The sequence below is a fragment of the Salvelinus alpinus genome, chromosome 11 (genome assembly GCF_045679555.1).
Source record: "Salvelinus alpinus chromosome 11, SLU_Salpinus.1, whole genome shotgun sequence".
Lineage (NCBI taxonomy): Eukaryota > Metazoa > Chordata > Actinopteri > Salmoniformes > Salmonidae > Salvelinus > Salvelinus alpinus.
Genome location: NC_092096.1, coordinates 40373628 through 40392329, shown reverse-complemented (window position 1 = coordinate 40392329; position 18702 = coordinate 40373628). Strand labels below are relative to the sequence as shown.

The 18702-nt window shown below is 47.1% G+C and overlaps 2 protein-coding genes across 2 annotated transcripts in view; one reads left to right on the top strand and one right to left on the bottom strand.

Moving 5' to 3' along the window:
- LOC139534156 (SLIT-ROBO Rho GTPase-activating protein 1-like) overlaps positions 1–11357 on the top strand; it is a 35119-nt gene extending 23762 nt beyond the window's left edge. Inside the window, exons 6-23 of the mRNA XM_071332989.1 lie at positions 528–719; positions 869–997; positions 1135–1356; positions 1481–1582; positions 2222–2419; positions 2538–2622; positions 2913–2940; positions 3071–3104; positions 3196–3256; positions 3403–3480; positions 3566–3700; positions 4375–4480; positions 6664–6888; positions 7115–7188; positions 7580–7760; positions 8172–8285; positions 8691–9012; positions 9163–11357. Coding sequence (XP_071189090.1) covers positions 528–719; positions 869–997; positions 1135–1356; positions 1481–1582; positions 2222–2419; positions 2538–2622; positions 2913–2940; positions 3071–3104; positions 3196–3256; positions 3403–3480; positions 3566–3700; positions 4375–4480; positions 6664–6888; positions 7115–7188; positions 7580–7760; positions 8172–8285; positions 8691–9012; positions 9163–9585 — 2709 coding nt within the window. The 3' untranslated portion in view covers positions 9586–11357. The remainder of the gene's footprint in view (positions 1–527; positions 720–868; positions 998–1134; positions 1357–1480; positions 1583–2221; positions 2420–2537; positions 2623–2912; positions 2941–3070; positions 3105–3195; positions 3257–3402; positions 3481–3565; positions 3701–4374; positions 4481–6663; positions 6889–7114; positions 7189–7579; positions 7761–8171; positions 8286–8690; positions 9013–9162) is intronic.
- Positions 11358–11536: 179 nt separating this feature from the next.
- LOC139534157 (KICSTOR subunit 2-like) lies at positions 11537–18330 on the bottom strand. The gene is made up of 3 exons (XM_071332990.1): positions 17734–18330; positions 13714–14002; positions 11537–13026 (listed from the first exon to the last, which is right to left on the bottom strand). The coding sequence occupies exons 1-3, from the start codon at positions 17972–17974 to the stop codon at positions 12207–12209; spliced, it is 1350 nt and encodes a 449-aa protein (XP_071189091.1). The 5' UTR covers positions 17975–18330; the 3' UTR covers positions 11537–12206.
- Positions 18331–18702: the final 372 nt, after the last annotated feature.

Sequence of the window (18702 nt, the reverse complement as noted above, 5' to 3'; positions counted from 1 at the left end):
AAACTGCCACACTTTCATTTTAAACATTGCAACATGAACTTTGAGGAATGAGTCACTTTTTCTGTGCTCTACCAATACTTGTAATTTCAGCCATATACTGCAAAGGAAAGTTGCTGAGCATTAAGTTTAAGTTAAGTGAAGGCTTGGCAGCCTAAAAAGCTTCTGGTGTAAATAAATAAACACAAGAGCTAGCAAGAACTTAGAGGGGACAGGTCTGTTCCTACCCTCACAGGGTGAAGGGAGGTTTAGGTTGGGTGCAACTCTGCCAATGGTGGGCAACATTTGTCAGGTGCATTTCTATAGGTGACTGTGGTATGAGCAGTAAGGTCATGTTCAGTAGGCACGAAACAGGAGAAAACACTTTCAAACGAAGGAGGTACTACCTGAACTCGTTCAATGAGGAGCATTCTTTCTGCCCTTCCATGTCAAAACCTTTCCGTCCACTAGTGCCTTCTGAACACGACCCAAACTATTTGCCCTGGGCAGAGTTGTTGACAGATGGATGCATTGTGGGCTGTGGTTGCTAGGTGATGAAGACATACCACATGTACCATGGGGAGACGCTGAACGCGGAGACCAAGCTGAGGGATGCCGAACGTCAGGTGGGGGTTGGCAAAGTGGGGCCTGGCGGGGGGGTGGAGCCGCTATTCGGCATGCGTATAGAGGAACGCCACCAGAGACGCAACGCCGCACGCAAGATGGAGAAGATGAGGGAGAAGGTACAGATACACATGAGGGACAACCTCTCCTTTCCTGCATTCATTTAGATATATATTTTTTTAAAGTCTCTAACTTTTATTTTCTCCTCACCCTTCTCTCTCGCTCTCTCCTCCCTCTCTCTGCTCTCTCTCTGTCACTCTCTCTCCAGAGGAAGGCTAAGTACTCTGAGAACAAGCTGAAGTCTCTGAAGGCCAGGAACGAGTACCTTCTGACGATGGAGGCCACCAACTCCTCCGTGTTCAAATACTACATCCACGACCTGCCCGATATCATAGATGTGAGTACACACACACACAAACAAGCCGATTTCAGTAGATTTCACTATTACCTAAGCAGTGTTGACAAAAAGTGTTAGGTGTGTCTTTCTTTCTCTAACACATTACTATCTCCTCCCTCCCTCCCTCCCTCCCTCAGTGTTGTGACCTGGGGTACCATTCCAGTCTGAGTCGTGCGTTGAAGACCTACCTGTCTGCAGAGCTGAGTCTGGAGGCCTCCAGGCGGACAGGGTTGGAGGTACTGGAGGGGGCTGTAGAGGGCCTGGATCCTGCCCGAGACAGACAGCGCCTGCTGGGCCTCTATCCCACCGCCTTCTGCCCCCCGCCACGCTTCAGCTTCCAGCCCCACATGGGGGACCCCGTGAGTGCGCAAAAGTACAAAAACACACAAGCACGGATTCAGACACCGATGTACGCACACAGTGACCCCCCCCCCACCAGGTAGGCGCCCGGTCATGCTGTGTGTTGTTCCTGTTTCCTGTCAGGTGTCCCAGATAGCCGCCCAGCCACAGGTGCAGGCAGAGCTCACATCTAGGCTGCAGCAGCTCCAGTCACGCCTCTCCACCCTGAAGATAGAGAACGAGGAGGTGAGAGACACACATTTAGCACACAGTCAAATGTACTTCAGTTTCCCAGTGTGCTTTGCTGGAGAGGTGAGACCAGACATATACAGTTTCCTAGTGTGCTGTGTTGTAGTTTGGTTGACTCTCTGACCACATGCTGTGGGACGAAGGAGAGGGAGGTTGGGTTGGAGTGATTTTGTGACAGATGCAGACTTACAAATAAACCATTTTCGTGCCCTGAAGCTAGAGCTTTTTTTGGTTATTTATAGTGTGTTTTTGGAGTGTGTATTACGGTTGAGAAGATTATATATGGATTGCTGTGGAATGGGAGGGCAGCTGTTATCTAACCCTGAAGGGCACAGAAGTGCTGATGAAGACTGGAGTAATGAGCTGCATCTGCATGTCTCAGCACACACACACACACACACACACACACACACACACACACACACACACACACACACACACACACACACACACACAGACACACCGTAATTACCATACACAAATAAACACTCTCACACACCACCTGCACCATACAGATTTAAGATGTGCACACACACTCGCTCAAACCTCATATCCACAAGTACATGAACACACACATACACCACACATAATCTGTGAGCGACTACTTTGGTCTAACTCTATTTCCCCTACCCGCAGGTGAAGAAGACATCGGGGGCCACTCTCACCACCCTTCAGGACATGACAGTGCTGGATGACTATGACGTTTCCCAGAGTTTCACCCACAGCCCCTCTTCAGAGTCGGTTAAGTCCAGCGTGTCGGACGGCTACCTAAACAAACCCAGCCTCGCCAAGCGCCGTGCCAACCAACAGGAGACTGAGCTCTTCTACTTCATGGTGAGACACGCACTCAGAGACAGACACACACACACACACACACAGGCTAGCTGATGTAGACAGTTTGGTAGATGTACAGTTAATAAACGCCGCATGTTCTTCTGTCTGTGGTCCACAGAAGTTCCGTGAGTATCTGGAGGGCAGTAATCTGATCTCCAAACTACAGGCCAAGCACGACCTGCTGAAGAAAGCCATGGCCGAGGGTAAGAGACCTCGCGCTCTATCTTTCTTTCTCTGTCTCTCTCTTTCTCTTTGTTAGCCTGATCCACGCTGGGCTCTCGTTTTGTTTCACTTGAATCCGTGTAGTGAAACAGAATGTGAGCTTGCGATATCAGGATGGTCAAACAAGGCTATCTTTTTGTAACTGCCATCTCTCTCACTGCCTCTTTTATGGCTGAGAAATATACCTTATGTGCTAATGCCCTCCCTGTCTGACAATTAAAAAAAAAAACTGCCCTCTCTCTGTCTGCCTGTGTCTTTCATGTCTCTCCAGGGTATATAGCAGACACGCTGACCACCAGGTATAGCTCTTAAACATGTTATTGACTGAAGCACTGTTTTATCCGTTTCTACATTTTAAATTGTCTCACCTCTCGTCTTTGAGCTCTGCAAATTAAAACTGACTCACTGTTGTCTCTGTTTCTCCCCTAGCCGTGGACGAAAGAACTCCCATAGCAATCACCAGGTAGTGTTTCCACTGTTCCTCCCGCTGCTTGTGTGTGTCTGTGTGTGGTTGGCCTCTGGTGGCTGCTTAATTGCCTGGATGTGTTTTTTAGGACTCGACTAAAGCCATTCCTCTGCTGGTGGAGAGCTCCATCCGTTACATCAACCTCCATGGTGAGTCCTTCTGTTGAAAACAACATGGTGGATCCTCCCCTTAGCCTATTTGGGGGCTGGGGGTTAGGAGCCAAGTCCTTTTCAAGTTCCTCTGATGTGTACTGACACATGATTAGACTCTCATAACCGCCTCCCGTCTCCTTCAGGTCTTCAGCACCAGGGCATATTCCGTGTGTCGGGGTCGCAGGTGGAGGTCAATGACATCAAGAACTCATTTGAGAGAGGTGAGAGGTCACCGTGAGGTCATCATACTTGTGCTTCCAGGTCAGGGGAAAGGAAACTAACCACGTCCGTCTCTCTGTTGCCAAGGTAACGACCCCCTGATTGACGAGGAGAATAACCATGACATCAACTCGGTGGCCGGTGTGCTGAAGCTCTACTTCCGGGGGCTGGAGAACCCCCTCTTTCCCAAGGAAAGGTTCAACGACCTCATTTCCTGTGTCCGTGAGTAGCAATTTCTTCCTCTATGGTGTGGGAGGTGGTTGGACAGGAGGACAGGGGTCACTGTTTTAAAGGGGGGGAGTGGTGTTTTTGTGTGTGTATGCAATTAGTGTGTGTTTGTAAAAAGTATCAGCTGTGAAGGTTTTGTGATTTACCATGAATGCAGGTGACATTTGGACAGCTCTAACACTCAATGTGTTGTAAAAATGACCTTTTCACCAGTCGATACGGCCCTTAATTCAAAACGTATTTAAAATGCAACAGATTCCAATTGCTTTGCATGCTTCACATAAATGCACTGTTAGTTTTAGGTCTCCATAAATGATCAGCGCCTGTTCATTGACAAAAAGAGCAGTTTTGAAATGCAGCAATAAAATGTCTTATGAGTAATACATTCAATTTTGGCACTGTCAAAATGGGTCCCGCTATACATCTCTCTCTCTGCATCTCTCTCTATCTCTCTCTATCTCTCTCTATCTCTCTCTCTCTATCTCCCTCCCACACACGTCTCCAATGCCATGTCTCTTTCTGTCTTTCTGAAACACACACACAGAGAGCTAGCTGCCTCTCTCTCTGGGCTGCTTATATTTCAGGATGTTTCAGGATTACACCTCATGAGTTCCTGGGAATATTACTGACTGTGTGTGTGGTGTGTGTGTGTGTGTTCGTTCCCACAGGTATAGAGAGCCTGTATGACAGAGCTCAGTGTATTCGTAAGATTCTACTGGGTGTTCCACGGGCGACTCTGGTCGTGATGAGATACCTGTTCGCCTTCCTCAACCAGTGAGTGTCTGTACGCTAACACTGAACCACGTCTGGGCTAGTCTAGAACCCACAGATCCACTCAGAAGCAGCACAGTGTTCGACTAGAACACATATAACCACACAGAACCAGGTCTGGGTTAGTCTAGAATATATAGAAACACACAGAACCAGGTCTGGGCTAGTATAGAACCCAGAGAACCACACAGAACCAGGTCTGGACTAGTCTATAACATATAGAAACACACATAACTAGGTCTGGGCTAGTCTATAACATATAGAAACACACAGAACCAGGTCTGGGCTAGTCTATAACATATAGAAACACACAGAACCAGGTCTGGACTAGTCTATAACATATAGAAACACACAGAACCAGGTCTGGACTAGTCTATAACATATAGAAACACACAGAACCAGGTCTGGGCTAGTCTATAACATATAGAAACACACAGAACCAGGTCTGGGCTAGTCTATAACATATAGAAACACACAGAACCAGGTCTGGACTAGTCTATAACATATAGAAACACACAGAACCAGGTCTGGGCTAGTCTATAACATATAGAAACACACAGAACCAGGTCTGGGTTAGTCTATAACATATAGAAACACACAGAACCAGGTCTGGACTAGTCTATAACATAGAAACACACAGAACCAGGTCTGGACTAGTCTATAACATATAGAAACACACAGAACCAGGTCTGGGCTAGTCTATAACATATAGAAACACACAGAACCAGGTCTGGACTAGTCTATAACATATAGAAACACACAGAACCAGGTCTGGACTAGTCTATAACATATAGAAACACACAGAACCAGGTCTGGACTAGTCTATAACATATAGAAACACACAGAACCAGGTCTGGGCTAGTCTATAACATATAGAAACACACAGAACCAGGTCTGGGCTAGTCTATAACATATAGAAACACACAGAACCAGGTCTGGACTAGTCTATAACATATAGAAACACACAGAACCAGGTCTGGGCTAATCTATAACATATAGAAACACACAGAACCAGGTCTGGGCTAGTCTATAACATATAGAAACACACAGAACCAGGTCTGGACTAGTCTATAACATATAGAAACACACAGAACCAGGTCTGGACTAGTCTATAACATATAGAAACACACAGAACCAGGTCTGGACTAGTCTATAACATATAGAAACACACAGAACCAGGTCTGGACTAGTCTATAACATATAGAAACACACAGAACCAGGTCTGGGCTAGTCTATAACATATAGAAACACACAGAACCAGGTCTGGGCTAGTCTATAACATATAGAAACACACAGAACCAGGTCTGGACTAGTCTATAACATATAGAAACACACAGAACCAGGTCTGGGCTAGTCTATAACATATAGAAACACACAGAACCAGGTCTGGACTAGTCTATAACATATAGAAACACACAGAACCAGGTCTGGACTAGTATAGAACCCAGAGAACCACACAGAACCAGTACTGGGTTAGTCTAGAGCACACTGAACCACACAGAACCAGTACTGGGTTAGTCTAGAGCACACTGAACCACACAGAACCAGTACTGGGTTAGTCTATAACATATAGAAACACACAGAACCAGGTCTGGGCTAGTCTACAACATATAGAAACACACAGAACCAGGTCTGGACTAGTCTATAACATATATAAACACACAGAACCAGGTCTGGATTAGTATAGAACCCAGAGAACCACACAGAACCAGTACTGGGTTAGTCTAGAGCACACTGAACCACACTGAACCAGTACTAGGTTAGTCTAGAGCACACTGAACCACCCAGAACCAGTACTGGGTTAGTCGAGAACACACAGAACCAGGTCTGGACTAGTGTTGAACACACAGAACCAGTACTGGGTTAGTCGAGAACATGTAGGTCTGCGGTAGTCTAGATCACACAGAACCACATACAACACGGTCTGTCTGTCTGTATTTGGCTGAACACGATGTCTCATCTCTGCAGCTCCAAATAGAGATGGAGGAGGAAGTGTGAACGGGAGGAGAGAGGGAGAAGTGTGAGGTGCAGGTGTGATCTACCACAGCAGAGTCTGAATGTTAGATTGCAGAGTGTTAGATTTGCAGTATTCGGTATGAGTATGATGAACATTCCGTTTTACTTCCTGCCTGGTCATGTGATGTGGTGTTTATGTAGTAACATTTTGCCCTGTGCCCCCTGCCCAGCTTATCCCAGTACAGCGACGAGAACATGATGGATGCTGGGAACCTGGCCATCGTCTTCGGCCCCACCCTGCTGCCCACGCCCGACGCCCTGGACCAGGTGGCCTGCCAGGCGCATGTTAATGAGGTCATCAAGACGGTCATCCTGCACCACGACAACATCTTCCCCAACCCCCCGGAGCTGCCTGGGCCTGTCTACGAGAAGTGCATGACTGGAGACCAGTACTGGTGAGACAGATTGACTATACTGTATACTCCAGCCTTGCAACCAACCATCTGTGCTTTTATCCTTCTGTTCATCCATTTTGTGAAGTATCAAGAGGGCCCGGTTCTAGCAAGTCTGTCTAATATTGCTGACTGCTGCAGTTATGGTGCTTACACTCCCTTTTTCATCCTTTCCCTCCCTTCACACCCAAACTCTCTTTCTCTCCCTCTCTCCCTTTATCCTCTCCAGCGAGAGTCCGTTCAGCGAGCCGGGTGGGGAGGCGGAGCCTGACGGCGGCACAGAGACTCAGACCAGTGAGGAGGGTACGCTCTGACCTCTGACCTCTGCACAATCACCCAGTGTGCTTCTCTTTCTTATCCACCAATGGATAGAGAGCTGTCTCCATGGCAACAGCTAGCATAGAGACTCCCCTCTCCCTCTGTCGTCTCTCGCTGTGTGCAGTGTGTGAATCCCATTGTAAGGGGGAGGCGGTGCGATGGCTAGCTAAGACTCTTATGCTCTGATTTCCCTTTCGCGTTCCCCTCGTTCCTCATTGGCTGAGCTCGGAAGGTCAAGCCAGGGACATTAGTGATTGACAGGTCCCCCTCGATCATACGATTTGGCTCTTATCTCTCTGTCCTTCTGCCTCCCGCATCCCGCCCCCTCTCTCTCCATGTCTCTCTTTCTCTCTTCCTCTCTCTCTCTGTCTCTCAGAGGGGGAAGCAGTAGAGGCAGTGGCCAGGTTTGACTATACGGGCCGGTCGGGGCGGGAGCTCTCCTTTAAGAAGGGAGTGACCCTGCAGCTGTTCCAGCGTGCATCACATGACTGGTGGGAGGGGCGAATCAACGGCACCCATGGCCTGGTGCCTCACCAGTACATAACACTGAAGGACAGGCAAGTACACGGCTACAGCATAGCTAGCACATAGCATACACGCTAAGTGACACAACCATGCCAAGAGAACATGTCTGTAAAATATGCCTACATCGGCATCCCATTGTGGATTGTTATCAAATTAACTGTTGAATGAAAATTTACGTGCTCAACTCCTTTTTATCAAAGGAACTGCCCATTTTTTGATTCTTTAAACGTGTTTTTTGGGATTGATGGATTGATTGACTGACTGATTAAATTGATTGATGACCTAAGTTATTTATTAAATTGATTGGAGTGAACAATTACTGGCCACTGGTATTGATTGACTAACTGATCATTTGTCTGATTAGTTAGAGTGCCCTGATTGGTTGGGTAACAGGTTCTGTTTAACACTGATTGGTTGGTAAGAGGTGCTGTGTGGTGTTTCAGGCCTGACTCTGCATCGACAGTGGACAGCGACAGTGGGAGCACTAGCAATGATGACAAGAGAGCCAGAAGTGAGCTGAGCTCTCCTACTGACAGGCAGCCTGAGACCTACAACAGGTCAGTAGTTAGATCGCCTGAGACCTACAACAGGTCAGTAGTTAGATCGCCTGAGACCTACAACAGGTCAGTAGTTAGATCGCCTGAGACCTACAACAGGTCAGTAGTTAGATCGCCTGAGACCTACAACAGGTCAGTAGTTAGATCGCCTGAGACCTACAACAGGTCAGTAGTTAGATCGCCTGAGACCTACAACAGGTTAGTAGTTAGATCGCCTGAGACCTACAACAGGTCAGTAGTTAGATCGCCTGAGACCTACAACAGGTCAGTAGTTAACACACAATAGACCACCACATACCTATAAATTGCACAAAGCTAACAAACTAAGCTAGCGGTTTGTGGAGTGTATTGATTTAGTCAAGCTCTAATCTTAGCTAACGGTATATATTGTACGTCTCTCCACAGCAGCCACCGCAGGAAGCGGACTGACATTTTCCGTCGCCCCCTCGGTCGCTCTAAAGACCATGGTAACGGGAGTGTGTTGGAGAGGAACTCGCCGCCCGTCACTGGTCACTTCAGCCCACGGGAGCTCCTTCTGGGGCGGGGCACTGGCTTAACCCCGCCTCTCGACAGCCCTGAGCGTCGTCGCCGTTCCACTGCCGCGGTAACGGTTACCGTGAGCCGCCGCGATTCACTGCGTCGGCCTGAAGACACGCCCATCCGGCGCTCCAGCAGCGGACAGCACGGCTTCAGCTCCAGAACCCTGGACCCAGACACACTGGCACAGGTACACTCTCTCACACGCACATACTTTCACACACACAAGTACATACAGTAATTATACAAAAAACAAACAGCTGCTGCACACATCAAACTATACTTCATCTTATATTTTCTCTCTGCCACTCCCTCTTTCCTCGTTCCCCTTTCTCTGTAGGACATAGAGGAGAGTGTGAGTGTGGCTCTGGGGCAGCTGAGGCAGTTGGAGCGTGGGGGCTGCAGACCGGCTCCTGACGTGGTCCTGGACACTCTGGAGCAGGTTAAGAACAGCCCAATCACAGCCTGTTCCTCCGAGTCGCCCAGCCCCCACAGCACCCCCTCCACCCCAGGGACTCCTGGTACCCCTAGTCCCCTCAGCCCTCTGAGCCCCCTCATTCCCCTCCCCGGCCCCCCTCCCGCACCCATCCGATCCACCAACCCCTCCCCCGACACCCTGGGCTCCTTCAAGCCCGTAGTGGGGGCTCCACTCCGTATGGGAGTTCCGCTTCGCCCCCCAGCCTTGAGGCCCAAACCCCTGGTGCCGCCCAAGAGCAACACCCCCCCTCTGCCCCCGCTCCTGGACAAGTCCTGCACCATGTGATGAGCCAAACCAGGCCAACCCGGGCCAAAATAGAGTGGGAGTGGGAGAACAGGGTACCTGCTTACTGTTTAGAAACCTGAACAAGGGTAGAAAGCGGTAGGACAGATCTGAAACTAAAAGGGTTTTATGTAGTAATACAAAATAATATATGATCTATGATATGCCATGATATTTATGTGTGTCGTCAGGTTGGTGTGTACTCTCTTCTTGGTGTGTAGGATACACGTTCTCCATGTATCAAAGCATTTATCAAAGGGTAGCTATGTAAAATGGGACTGCTGAATGGGAGAAGTACAAGAAAAAAAAGTATAAGCTGAAGAAAGCAGAAGCCCTATCCTGTAAAAGAAGATGTAGTCACAGATGTGTGGGAAGTGTAGTTCTCCTCCAGTGAAATGTAGTTTCAGTTATGTGAACGTTGACTATGTAATGACAAAAGGCTCCTCGGCTAATGAAGGTCTATCACCAAAAGGCTGCTGTGTTCTTAGTGTATTTCGATTGGCTGCTGCATCTACGAGCGATTTTTCATTGGCGATGCGAAAGAAAGGGACAATGCGGAGTGAAGATGTGCCTGATGGGTAAAGGGCGGCTCACACAGAGAGGAAACATAAGGGCGGATGTCTGTGTGATCTTATTTTAAATTATTTTCTATTTCACTTGGTACCGCAGCTAAGCTCACTAATGCCTCAACCGAAGCCTCTCGAGGCAATGGTGACAAAACTCACATTCTATTTAACCAATGTTCAGCTATTTAATGAATGTTCCAGTATTTAACGACTGTTCGGCTCTCTATTGAATGTTCAGTGGGCAATAATGTCACAGAGGCCGGCAGCGGCGTTAACGCTCACTACTAGAAAACAGCCTTCTCGTGTTCAACCGATACACACACACACAGGCCAGGGGAAATAGTTTGGAGGTACAGTAGTGGAGTGGGTTAGGAGTTTGTAGAGTACGTTTCCCTCGGCCTGGGTGATTTCTTTCCCATTACCCTGTTTGTCTGTGTGTGTTTCCTCTGCCTGTCCTGATTCTGTTCCTTTGTAAATGTGATGGTGGATAAAATGATGGATTATTCATGTCTGCCTTTAGTAACAGAACATGTGCAGGACAGGGGCGCATGTGTGTTTCTGTGTGCTGGCAGTTGGTGTGTGTGGGAATGTGGTGTATCTGGTTGTGTTACTCTGAAGTCACGAAATAACCTTAAGTTCACAGTAAGCAAACAGGCTGGGGCTTTTGAGTGTAAATGCCCAAAATACACTTGAACAGCAGCACACTGAATGTGTCCTCTTTACTGGGTTGGGAACTGTTGTGTGTGTGTTTGAGCAGTACTGGGGATGTGTGTCTTTAAGAATGGGCTATGGGTGTGCATCGGTTTGTGTCTGTCAATGTGAAAGTGCCTTTTTTTTTTTTTACCCTAGTCTTTGTGGGGAGTTTAATCCACTCACGCATGTCCTGAACGGAGAGCAGCAGCACTTAGAAGGAAATAATCAGTGTTTAGTAGAAGACTGAATTATGAATCCTAGAGTTAATCTATTGTGACGTTGCACTTTAATGTATAGGAAAAATGGTGTACTTGGCATGTAGCATTATAACATGTGAACAGGTGCATTTTAAGGGACGTTGGTTTCTCCTGAATGTGTCTGACAATTAAAGGAAATGGTTTAGTCTGTTGCTGTATCTGAAACTCCTGAGCTTCCTAAAGACGAGCTCTTATACCCAAGTGGATAGTGTTGATGTTGTATTTATATTATAAATAAAAGGGAAGAAATGAACAAGTGCGTTTTGGTTAGTCGAGCGTTCATTACTGCCTCGTTTATCACCTGCGGAGTGTGAGTGGGGTCGCGAAAAGGGGATGGGACGTGCTACAGTTGGCTGTCTGAACACTCACTAATGTCCGTCTTAAGTAGCTTCCGAAACATGCGAAAGCACCTCTTACACACACACACGTCAATGATGCTTTTTTTTTCTACCGTCGTCTCAAAACTTTATTTTGGGAATTAAACAGCTAAATAAGATGACATACAGTGAAACCAAATTAAGCACTTCTGTTAAAACAGTAAACAAACAAATGTTAAAAGTATACATAAATTAAGCAAAATATTTTTCAGTACATCGCATCATTATATCCCTAACGGGGATAGGAAGTTGGCTATCCTGTGTTGGAATAGAAACAGGTCAAACGTGTCGATAGAGCAGTTCACTGTGAGAAGGCCACGCTGCGTCTAATAGTCAGTGACGCACATCTTTGGTCTGGAACTGATTTGGCAAAAAAAAACTAAAGGATTCAAAGCACGATGCTCAACAGAACCAACAGTTGGACCACGGGTTCAAGCCATTCTCTGATTTAAAAACAAGCTAATGCCGAGGTTCTAATTATATTTGAAATATCAAGTAGTAAAGCAAAAGGTTCCGGCCACTCATTTTTAAGAAGCTAAAATCAAAATCAGAATATTGCAACAATGTTACTCAAGAAGCTTTCCTAATGATTAGACAACTTTGTCCATCCTGTCTGTCTACGGAACTGGAACAATCCCTCGTCTCTGTTATAACGATACACACACACACACGCTTCCCCTTTATGGGGACAGTCAGTTTACAATGTATATGAAGTAGGGCATTTCTCTCTCTCAGCCTTTGGAGCCAGGTTTGAGGGTGCTGAATGGTTTGGAGTTCCTTAGCGAGCCAGAGATCTCCTGCAGGAAGGCGGTGATGTGCGAGTCCTTCTCGGACTTCCTGCCATCGAAGATGACCACCAGGGTGAAGTGTGATTCTGGTCGGGTCAGGTAGTAAGTGCTCTGGACTTTGTCGTCGTAGAAGTGTACCACCTTGTCCAGCGTGTTGAGCTCCGCCTCGCGGTCGCCCATCATCATGATGACGTTGGGCCAGTGCGTGAGTGGCCGCTCGCCCCCGGGAAGGGACACCACGGCGGGGAACTGCTCCACACCCTTGGGCGCCTCGCGGTACGAGTGCGGGTGGTGGTAGCCGTGGCCCTGGAAGCTGTCCAAGCCGCGGTTGTCGAACACCAGCGACACGTTGTTGGCATCGTGTTTGCGGATAAACGAACAGATCTTGCCGTGGTAATCGGGCGCCGTGCGTGCTGTCAGGGCCTTCATGTCTGCGGACACCGTCTGCCTGCTCAGCGCCTCATGGAAGTAGAAGCTGAATTTAGCCAGGAGTGCCCCCTGGAGGCGCTGCAGCCACACGTACAGGTGGGGTGGCTGCACTGCCTTCTGGGACTGGCCTCCGAACAGGTGTTTGCGGGTCTCCCTCTGGCGCTGGAAGAGCTGTCCCCAGGCAGTGAGCTTAGAGCTAGCCCCGTGCAGGCTGAGCAGGGCGGGTAGGAAGTGCCACTCTGACACCTGTGCCTGGCAGCGCAGGAGCTGTGTCACCACATCCACCTCTGTCTGGAAGCCCCCCTCCAAGCGGCCCAGGATGGGGTGGTGGAACCTGGGAGGAGGGAGGAGATGTAGGGGTCATTGGAGAGAAAGCCATATCTAATGTAAGGGAGAAATGCTGGTGGTGTCAGATGGTAGCCTTAACTGATCACACTCCACTACGAATCAATCGTGTTCACTATTCTGTAAGACCAATTATCCTAATGATAAATAGCCCCATTAGCACTAATGCTGATTAATATACCGTAAGAGATGGACTGTGGCCGTAGAACAGCATTGGATGTGTCTGATGTTCTGTGCTGCTAAGGGTGTGTGCACTATGCACATTTGTGTGTGCGACTGGGTGTGGAGGTTCTGGCCCTGATTAGCAGTTAATAACCTGTGTATTCTCAGTGCTGATTACGTTTCCTGGCAGTGTCGACTGCTGTGCGAGAAAGTCACCTTCAACCCTGACTGCACAACCACCCATGTGTGCCAGATTGTGACTCGCTGCAGTGTGAACTGCGACTCCGCCGCACAGTGGGCTTTTCTGTGTTGGGCTTGCTTTGGTTCCGGCTGAGCTAAATTTTACATCTGCTGATTTCAGCAGAAATCTCCCCACCCCTCCCTCCCCTGTCGTGCTCGCCCACCACCCGCCCCTCCCTCCCCATACTCTCGTTTCTGCAATTTCTCAGCCACTCACACACTATTACAGCCTGCACACACAGCTGATCTTACACACATGACACGTCCCACCCACCTGGAGCTGTATTTCTGCAGCACTGCCTCGAGGGTGGCGACCAGCTCCTCTGAGTTGATGTTCTTCTGGCTGCCCAGCGCGTGCATCTTCTCGTACAGGTCAGCCATCTCCATGCGGGCCTGGGTGAAGTGGCACAGCTGCTCCGACAGGTGAGACAGCAGGTCCTCCAGGTAGGGTGCGGAGCCTGGCTGGGCGTGGCGCCCCATGGTCACCACCTTCCTCAGCGCGTTGAACAGGGAGGTGTAGATGGTGCGGATGGAGTCCTTGCGGCTGAAGAACGACTGGCCGCCTGCAAGAGTGGGTTATGATCCTGATTTAACATATTGGAGCAACGTAGAGAAAACAGTCCATGTTGGAAATTGTTGTTTGGGGAGCTATAACCTAACGTAGCTGATGTTTTAAAGTCCCAACAACCGGATTTTCAGGGGAAATGGAAATTGGGTTAAATACTGTAAACATCCACTTCCAGCCAACCCCTCAGTGGGGGGGTAGATGTGATGTGCTGTCTTTCTTCAGTGGGGTTTATCGCGGTTGGTATCTAACGTTATGGTGCATTACCGCCACCCTCATACTAGATCTCATCCTCTCTCTTTCCTTCTGATTCTGCCCACACTGTTATAATACATGCTCAACTGTCTCTGTTTCCTGGCAATAATCACACTTTCCTATCACATTTAAATAATTTTTCAACCGGCTGTGTCCCACCCTTAATCTTGTAAAAATAGCACCCTCTCTTCTGTTACTTCTTGCCATCCTCCCCTCCCAGACTTTCATCTGTATTTCAAATAAATGCCTGCCCTCAGTATCTCTATTCCACTGTTCCTGCCATCTCTGCACCATCACTGTCCATATCAGGCTTTTTGCCTCTGCTGTGCTCATTGAATCTACAACATCCCCACTACTAAGTGCTCATTCCCCTCCACCCGCACATGGGCTGGGACCCAAGTAAATCTTATCTGTATAACCATCTGTCTAATCCTGCCATGGGTTTCTAGTACCTCAAAGCAGGTATTGCCTGCTACGTGAGCTAACAGACTGAAAACTCATCAACACGGAATGAATCAAAGCAAATAACTATTCTGGCTGGCTTGACTTCCTCCACCCAATTCAAGGCCAACAGTATGCCCATCAGCTCCGCCGTATATACAGCCAGTTGATCTGTAATACGTTTCCTGACTGCCACCCCACATTCCTGCAATACAAATGCTGACCCAGTGCATCCTGTCCTTGAATCTTTTGAACCATCTGTGTAAATGGCCACAAAATCCTGATACACAGTATCCAGATGTCTATTAAACAAATCCGATGAATCAACACCCCATCTCTGTCGTCTCTCCAACACTTCTAGATCAACTAGGCAGGAGTAGCCATGGTGGACTTACAGGAATAGCTACCATTGGACTATACTCCCATACAGTCCCATCTCCTTCGCCTGTGTATTACCCACCCACCCAAAGCTCATGTTCTGTCCTCACTCATGTTTCTAGCATGCATGTGGAATCCGTTTCGCAGGACGAGACACCCCGTGTCCCTGTAGATTGACCCGATAATTCCTTGCCAGCTGCTGTCTCCTAATCTGCAATGGCATATCCCCCCATCTCCACCTGTAGTGCAGCCACTGGGGAGGTCTGAAACGCCCCATTACATATTCAGAGTCTTTGCCCCCTGTATGACATCTAGCCTTTCCAATGAGGTCCTGGCTTCCGAACCATACGCTATACTGCCACAGTCTACTACAGATCGTATCAAAGCAACAAAGTACCATTCAAAAGTTTGGATACACCTACTCATTCAAAGGGTTTTCTTCATTTTTACTATTTTCTACATTGTAGAATAGTGAAGAGATCAAAACTATGAAATAACACATATGGAATCATGTAGTAACCAAAAACGTGGGAGAAAAAAATCAAAATATTTTATATTTGAGATCCTTCAAAGTAGCCACCCTTTGCCTTGATGACAACTTTGCACACTCTTGGCATTCTCTCAACCAGCTTCATGAGGTAGTCACCTGGAATGCATTTCAATTAACAGATGTACCTTGATAATTTGTGGAATTTCTTTCCTTAATGCTTTTGAGACAATCAGTTGTGTTAAGGTAGTGTTGGTATACATAACAGAACATAACATAACAGAAATGACAGTCCATCATTACTTTAAGACATGAAGGTCAGTCAATTCGGAAAATGTCAAGAACTTTGAAAGTTTATTCAAGTGCAGTTGCAAAAACCATCAAGAACTATAATGAAACTGGCTCTCATGAGGACCATCACAGGAAAGGAACCCCAGAGTTACCTCTGCTGCAGAGGATAAGTTCATTAGAGTTCCTCAGAAATTGCAGCCCAAATAAATGCTTCACAGAGTTCAAGTAACAGACACAACATCAACTGTTCAGACGACACTACGTGTATTAGGCCTTCATGGTCAAATTGCTGCAAAGAAACCACTACTAAAGGACACCAATGAGAAGAGACTTGCTTGGGCCAAGAAACACGAGCAATGGACATTAGACTGGTGGAAATCTGTTATTTGGTCTGATGAGTCCAAATTCAAGATTTATGGTTCTACTCGCCGTGTCTTTGTTAGATGTAGACTAGTTCAACGGATGATCTCCCCATGTGTGGTTCCCACCGTGAAGCATGGAGGAGGTGTGGTGGTGCTTTGCTGGTGACACTGTCAGTGATTTATTTAGAATTCAAGGCACACTTAACCAGCATGGCTACCACAGCATTCTGCAGCGATACGCCATCCCATCTGGTTTGGGCTTAGTGGGACCATCATTTGTTTTTCAACAGGACAATCACCCAACCCACCTCCAGGCTGTGTAAGGCCTATTTGACCAAGAAGGGGAGTGATGGAGTGCTGCATCAGATGACCTGGCCTCCACAATCACCCAACCTCAACCCAATTAAGATGGTTTGGGATAAGTTGGACCTCAGTGCTCAGCATATGTGGGAACTCCTTCAAGACTGTTGGAAAAATATTTTCAGGTGAAGCTAGTTGAGAGAATGCCAAGAGTGTGCAAAGCTGTCATTAAGGCAAAGGATAGCTTCTTTGAAGACTAAAATATATTTTGATTTGTTTAACTGTGTTACATGATTCCATGTGTTGTGTTTAATAGTTGTGATGTCTTCACTATTATTCTACAATGTAGAAAATAGTAAAAATAAAGAAAAACCCTTGAAAGAGTTTGTCTGGTACTGTACATGGTCCTCAATGAGGAACGCCAAGCCCCCCACTCCTTCCCCATCAGACAGTGCATCACATTTAGCTCCTTCTTACACCCTCCCATCACTCTATCAATGGCTTCTGCCCAGGTCAATCTAGTGTCAAAGTACACCCCAAGGAACTGGAAGGACCCCACCCTCTCCAGGTTTCTTCCATATAACCTCAAGCATATATCATCTCCCACCTGGTAAAGAACACAGAGTTCTCTACAGAAAACCTGAATCCCCACATGAATGCCCACCGCTCTACCTCATCAATTGCTTCCTGTACCTTCCTGACTATGTATGTCACATTTCTTCCCCTCTTCCATAAGGCCCCATAATCTGCAAATAATGACCTCCCCATATCCAGCCATAACTGCAAGTAAACATCATTGATTATGATTGAGAACAACAGAGGTCTAATCACGCTCCCCTGTGGTGTACCGTTATCCACCATTTAGCTGCCTAATAGACTTCCTTACCCGGATAGACCTTCCAAAAAGGAAATCCTTTATCCAGTTGTACGTTCTTCCTCCTACCCCCATAATATCAACGTGATGTGCTGCTGAATACATAAGTCATAAAAATGTGGGATTGTATCGCCACCTGCTGTTTGAAACCTACACTTCAAATTTCTATTATGGAACGTGACTTTCTCGTCTGGATAATAACATCATGGTGATACTAGTCCCACTTGTGATAGGTTACATGAATTGCACTGAGGGGTGTCATTTTGCCACACCAATGAGTTTTGTAGTGCAACAAAAATGACATTTTCTGTCAGTGCGTGTTTACATGGGGTGCTTCTTACCCAGTTTTTGTCCCAGGAACGTCATGTTGTGATAGGCCTTCTCCGCTGCGGCAAGGTGTGCGAAGGCGGCAAGGAGAGCGGCCCAGATGGCCCCTGCGCTCTTGCTGCTGTCCTTCTCTTTCTCCACATAATCTTTCGCCCGGTCGAACGAGAACATTCCGAGCTGGGTGAAGAAACTCTCCAGAATCGCCCGCTCACGAGGCACCGGCCGCAGTTCCTCCTCACGCGGAGCCTCCATCATGCTTTAGGATAGCTAATACAGCAAGTTAACTTGTGAATAGAACATTTATTGCCGTACTAAACTGGTCGCATACTTGCTCGATACTACTGCTATCATGCTAGCTAGAGATCTAGGTAAAACAATTTAGCAACACCTCTCTCGGCCAAAACTGAATTTGTCAGAATGTATTGTTAATCTAGCACTGACATAGAACAAACGAAATGTATAAAACATTATGCGGTAAATGAAATATTGTATACAAATTTAACTAGCTATTCCGTAGACGCCATCTTGGTTTCAATTCACATCACAACACTACGGCAAAGCAGAAGTGTCTGGCGGGAGCGTTGCAATCTGAACGTCTAGCGCCCTCTTCTGACTTGGAGTGGTTAAAAAAAACACAGATACAGAAATACACTTGAATGGAAATATGAAAATAAATTGTTTAATTCCATCATTTTCGTTGGATAGAGCTGTGTTAATATTTAAGTACTTACCAAGTTGTAGGGAGTGCCATGCCATCCCTATGCCATGGGAACAAAAAACCATCTTGATTTACCTTACAAGACCTGCAAACGAACACTCAATGTGACTTAATTTGGCTGTTAAAGTATCCTTGAACACCCTTCAGATTTTCTGGGGTGAGTGTTAGCAGCATTTGACGTCAAACATAAACGACTCTTTTCAATACTCTAGAAAAAAATGTCCTCTGCTAAAACCTGACACCGCATATTTTTGCCACACAGCAA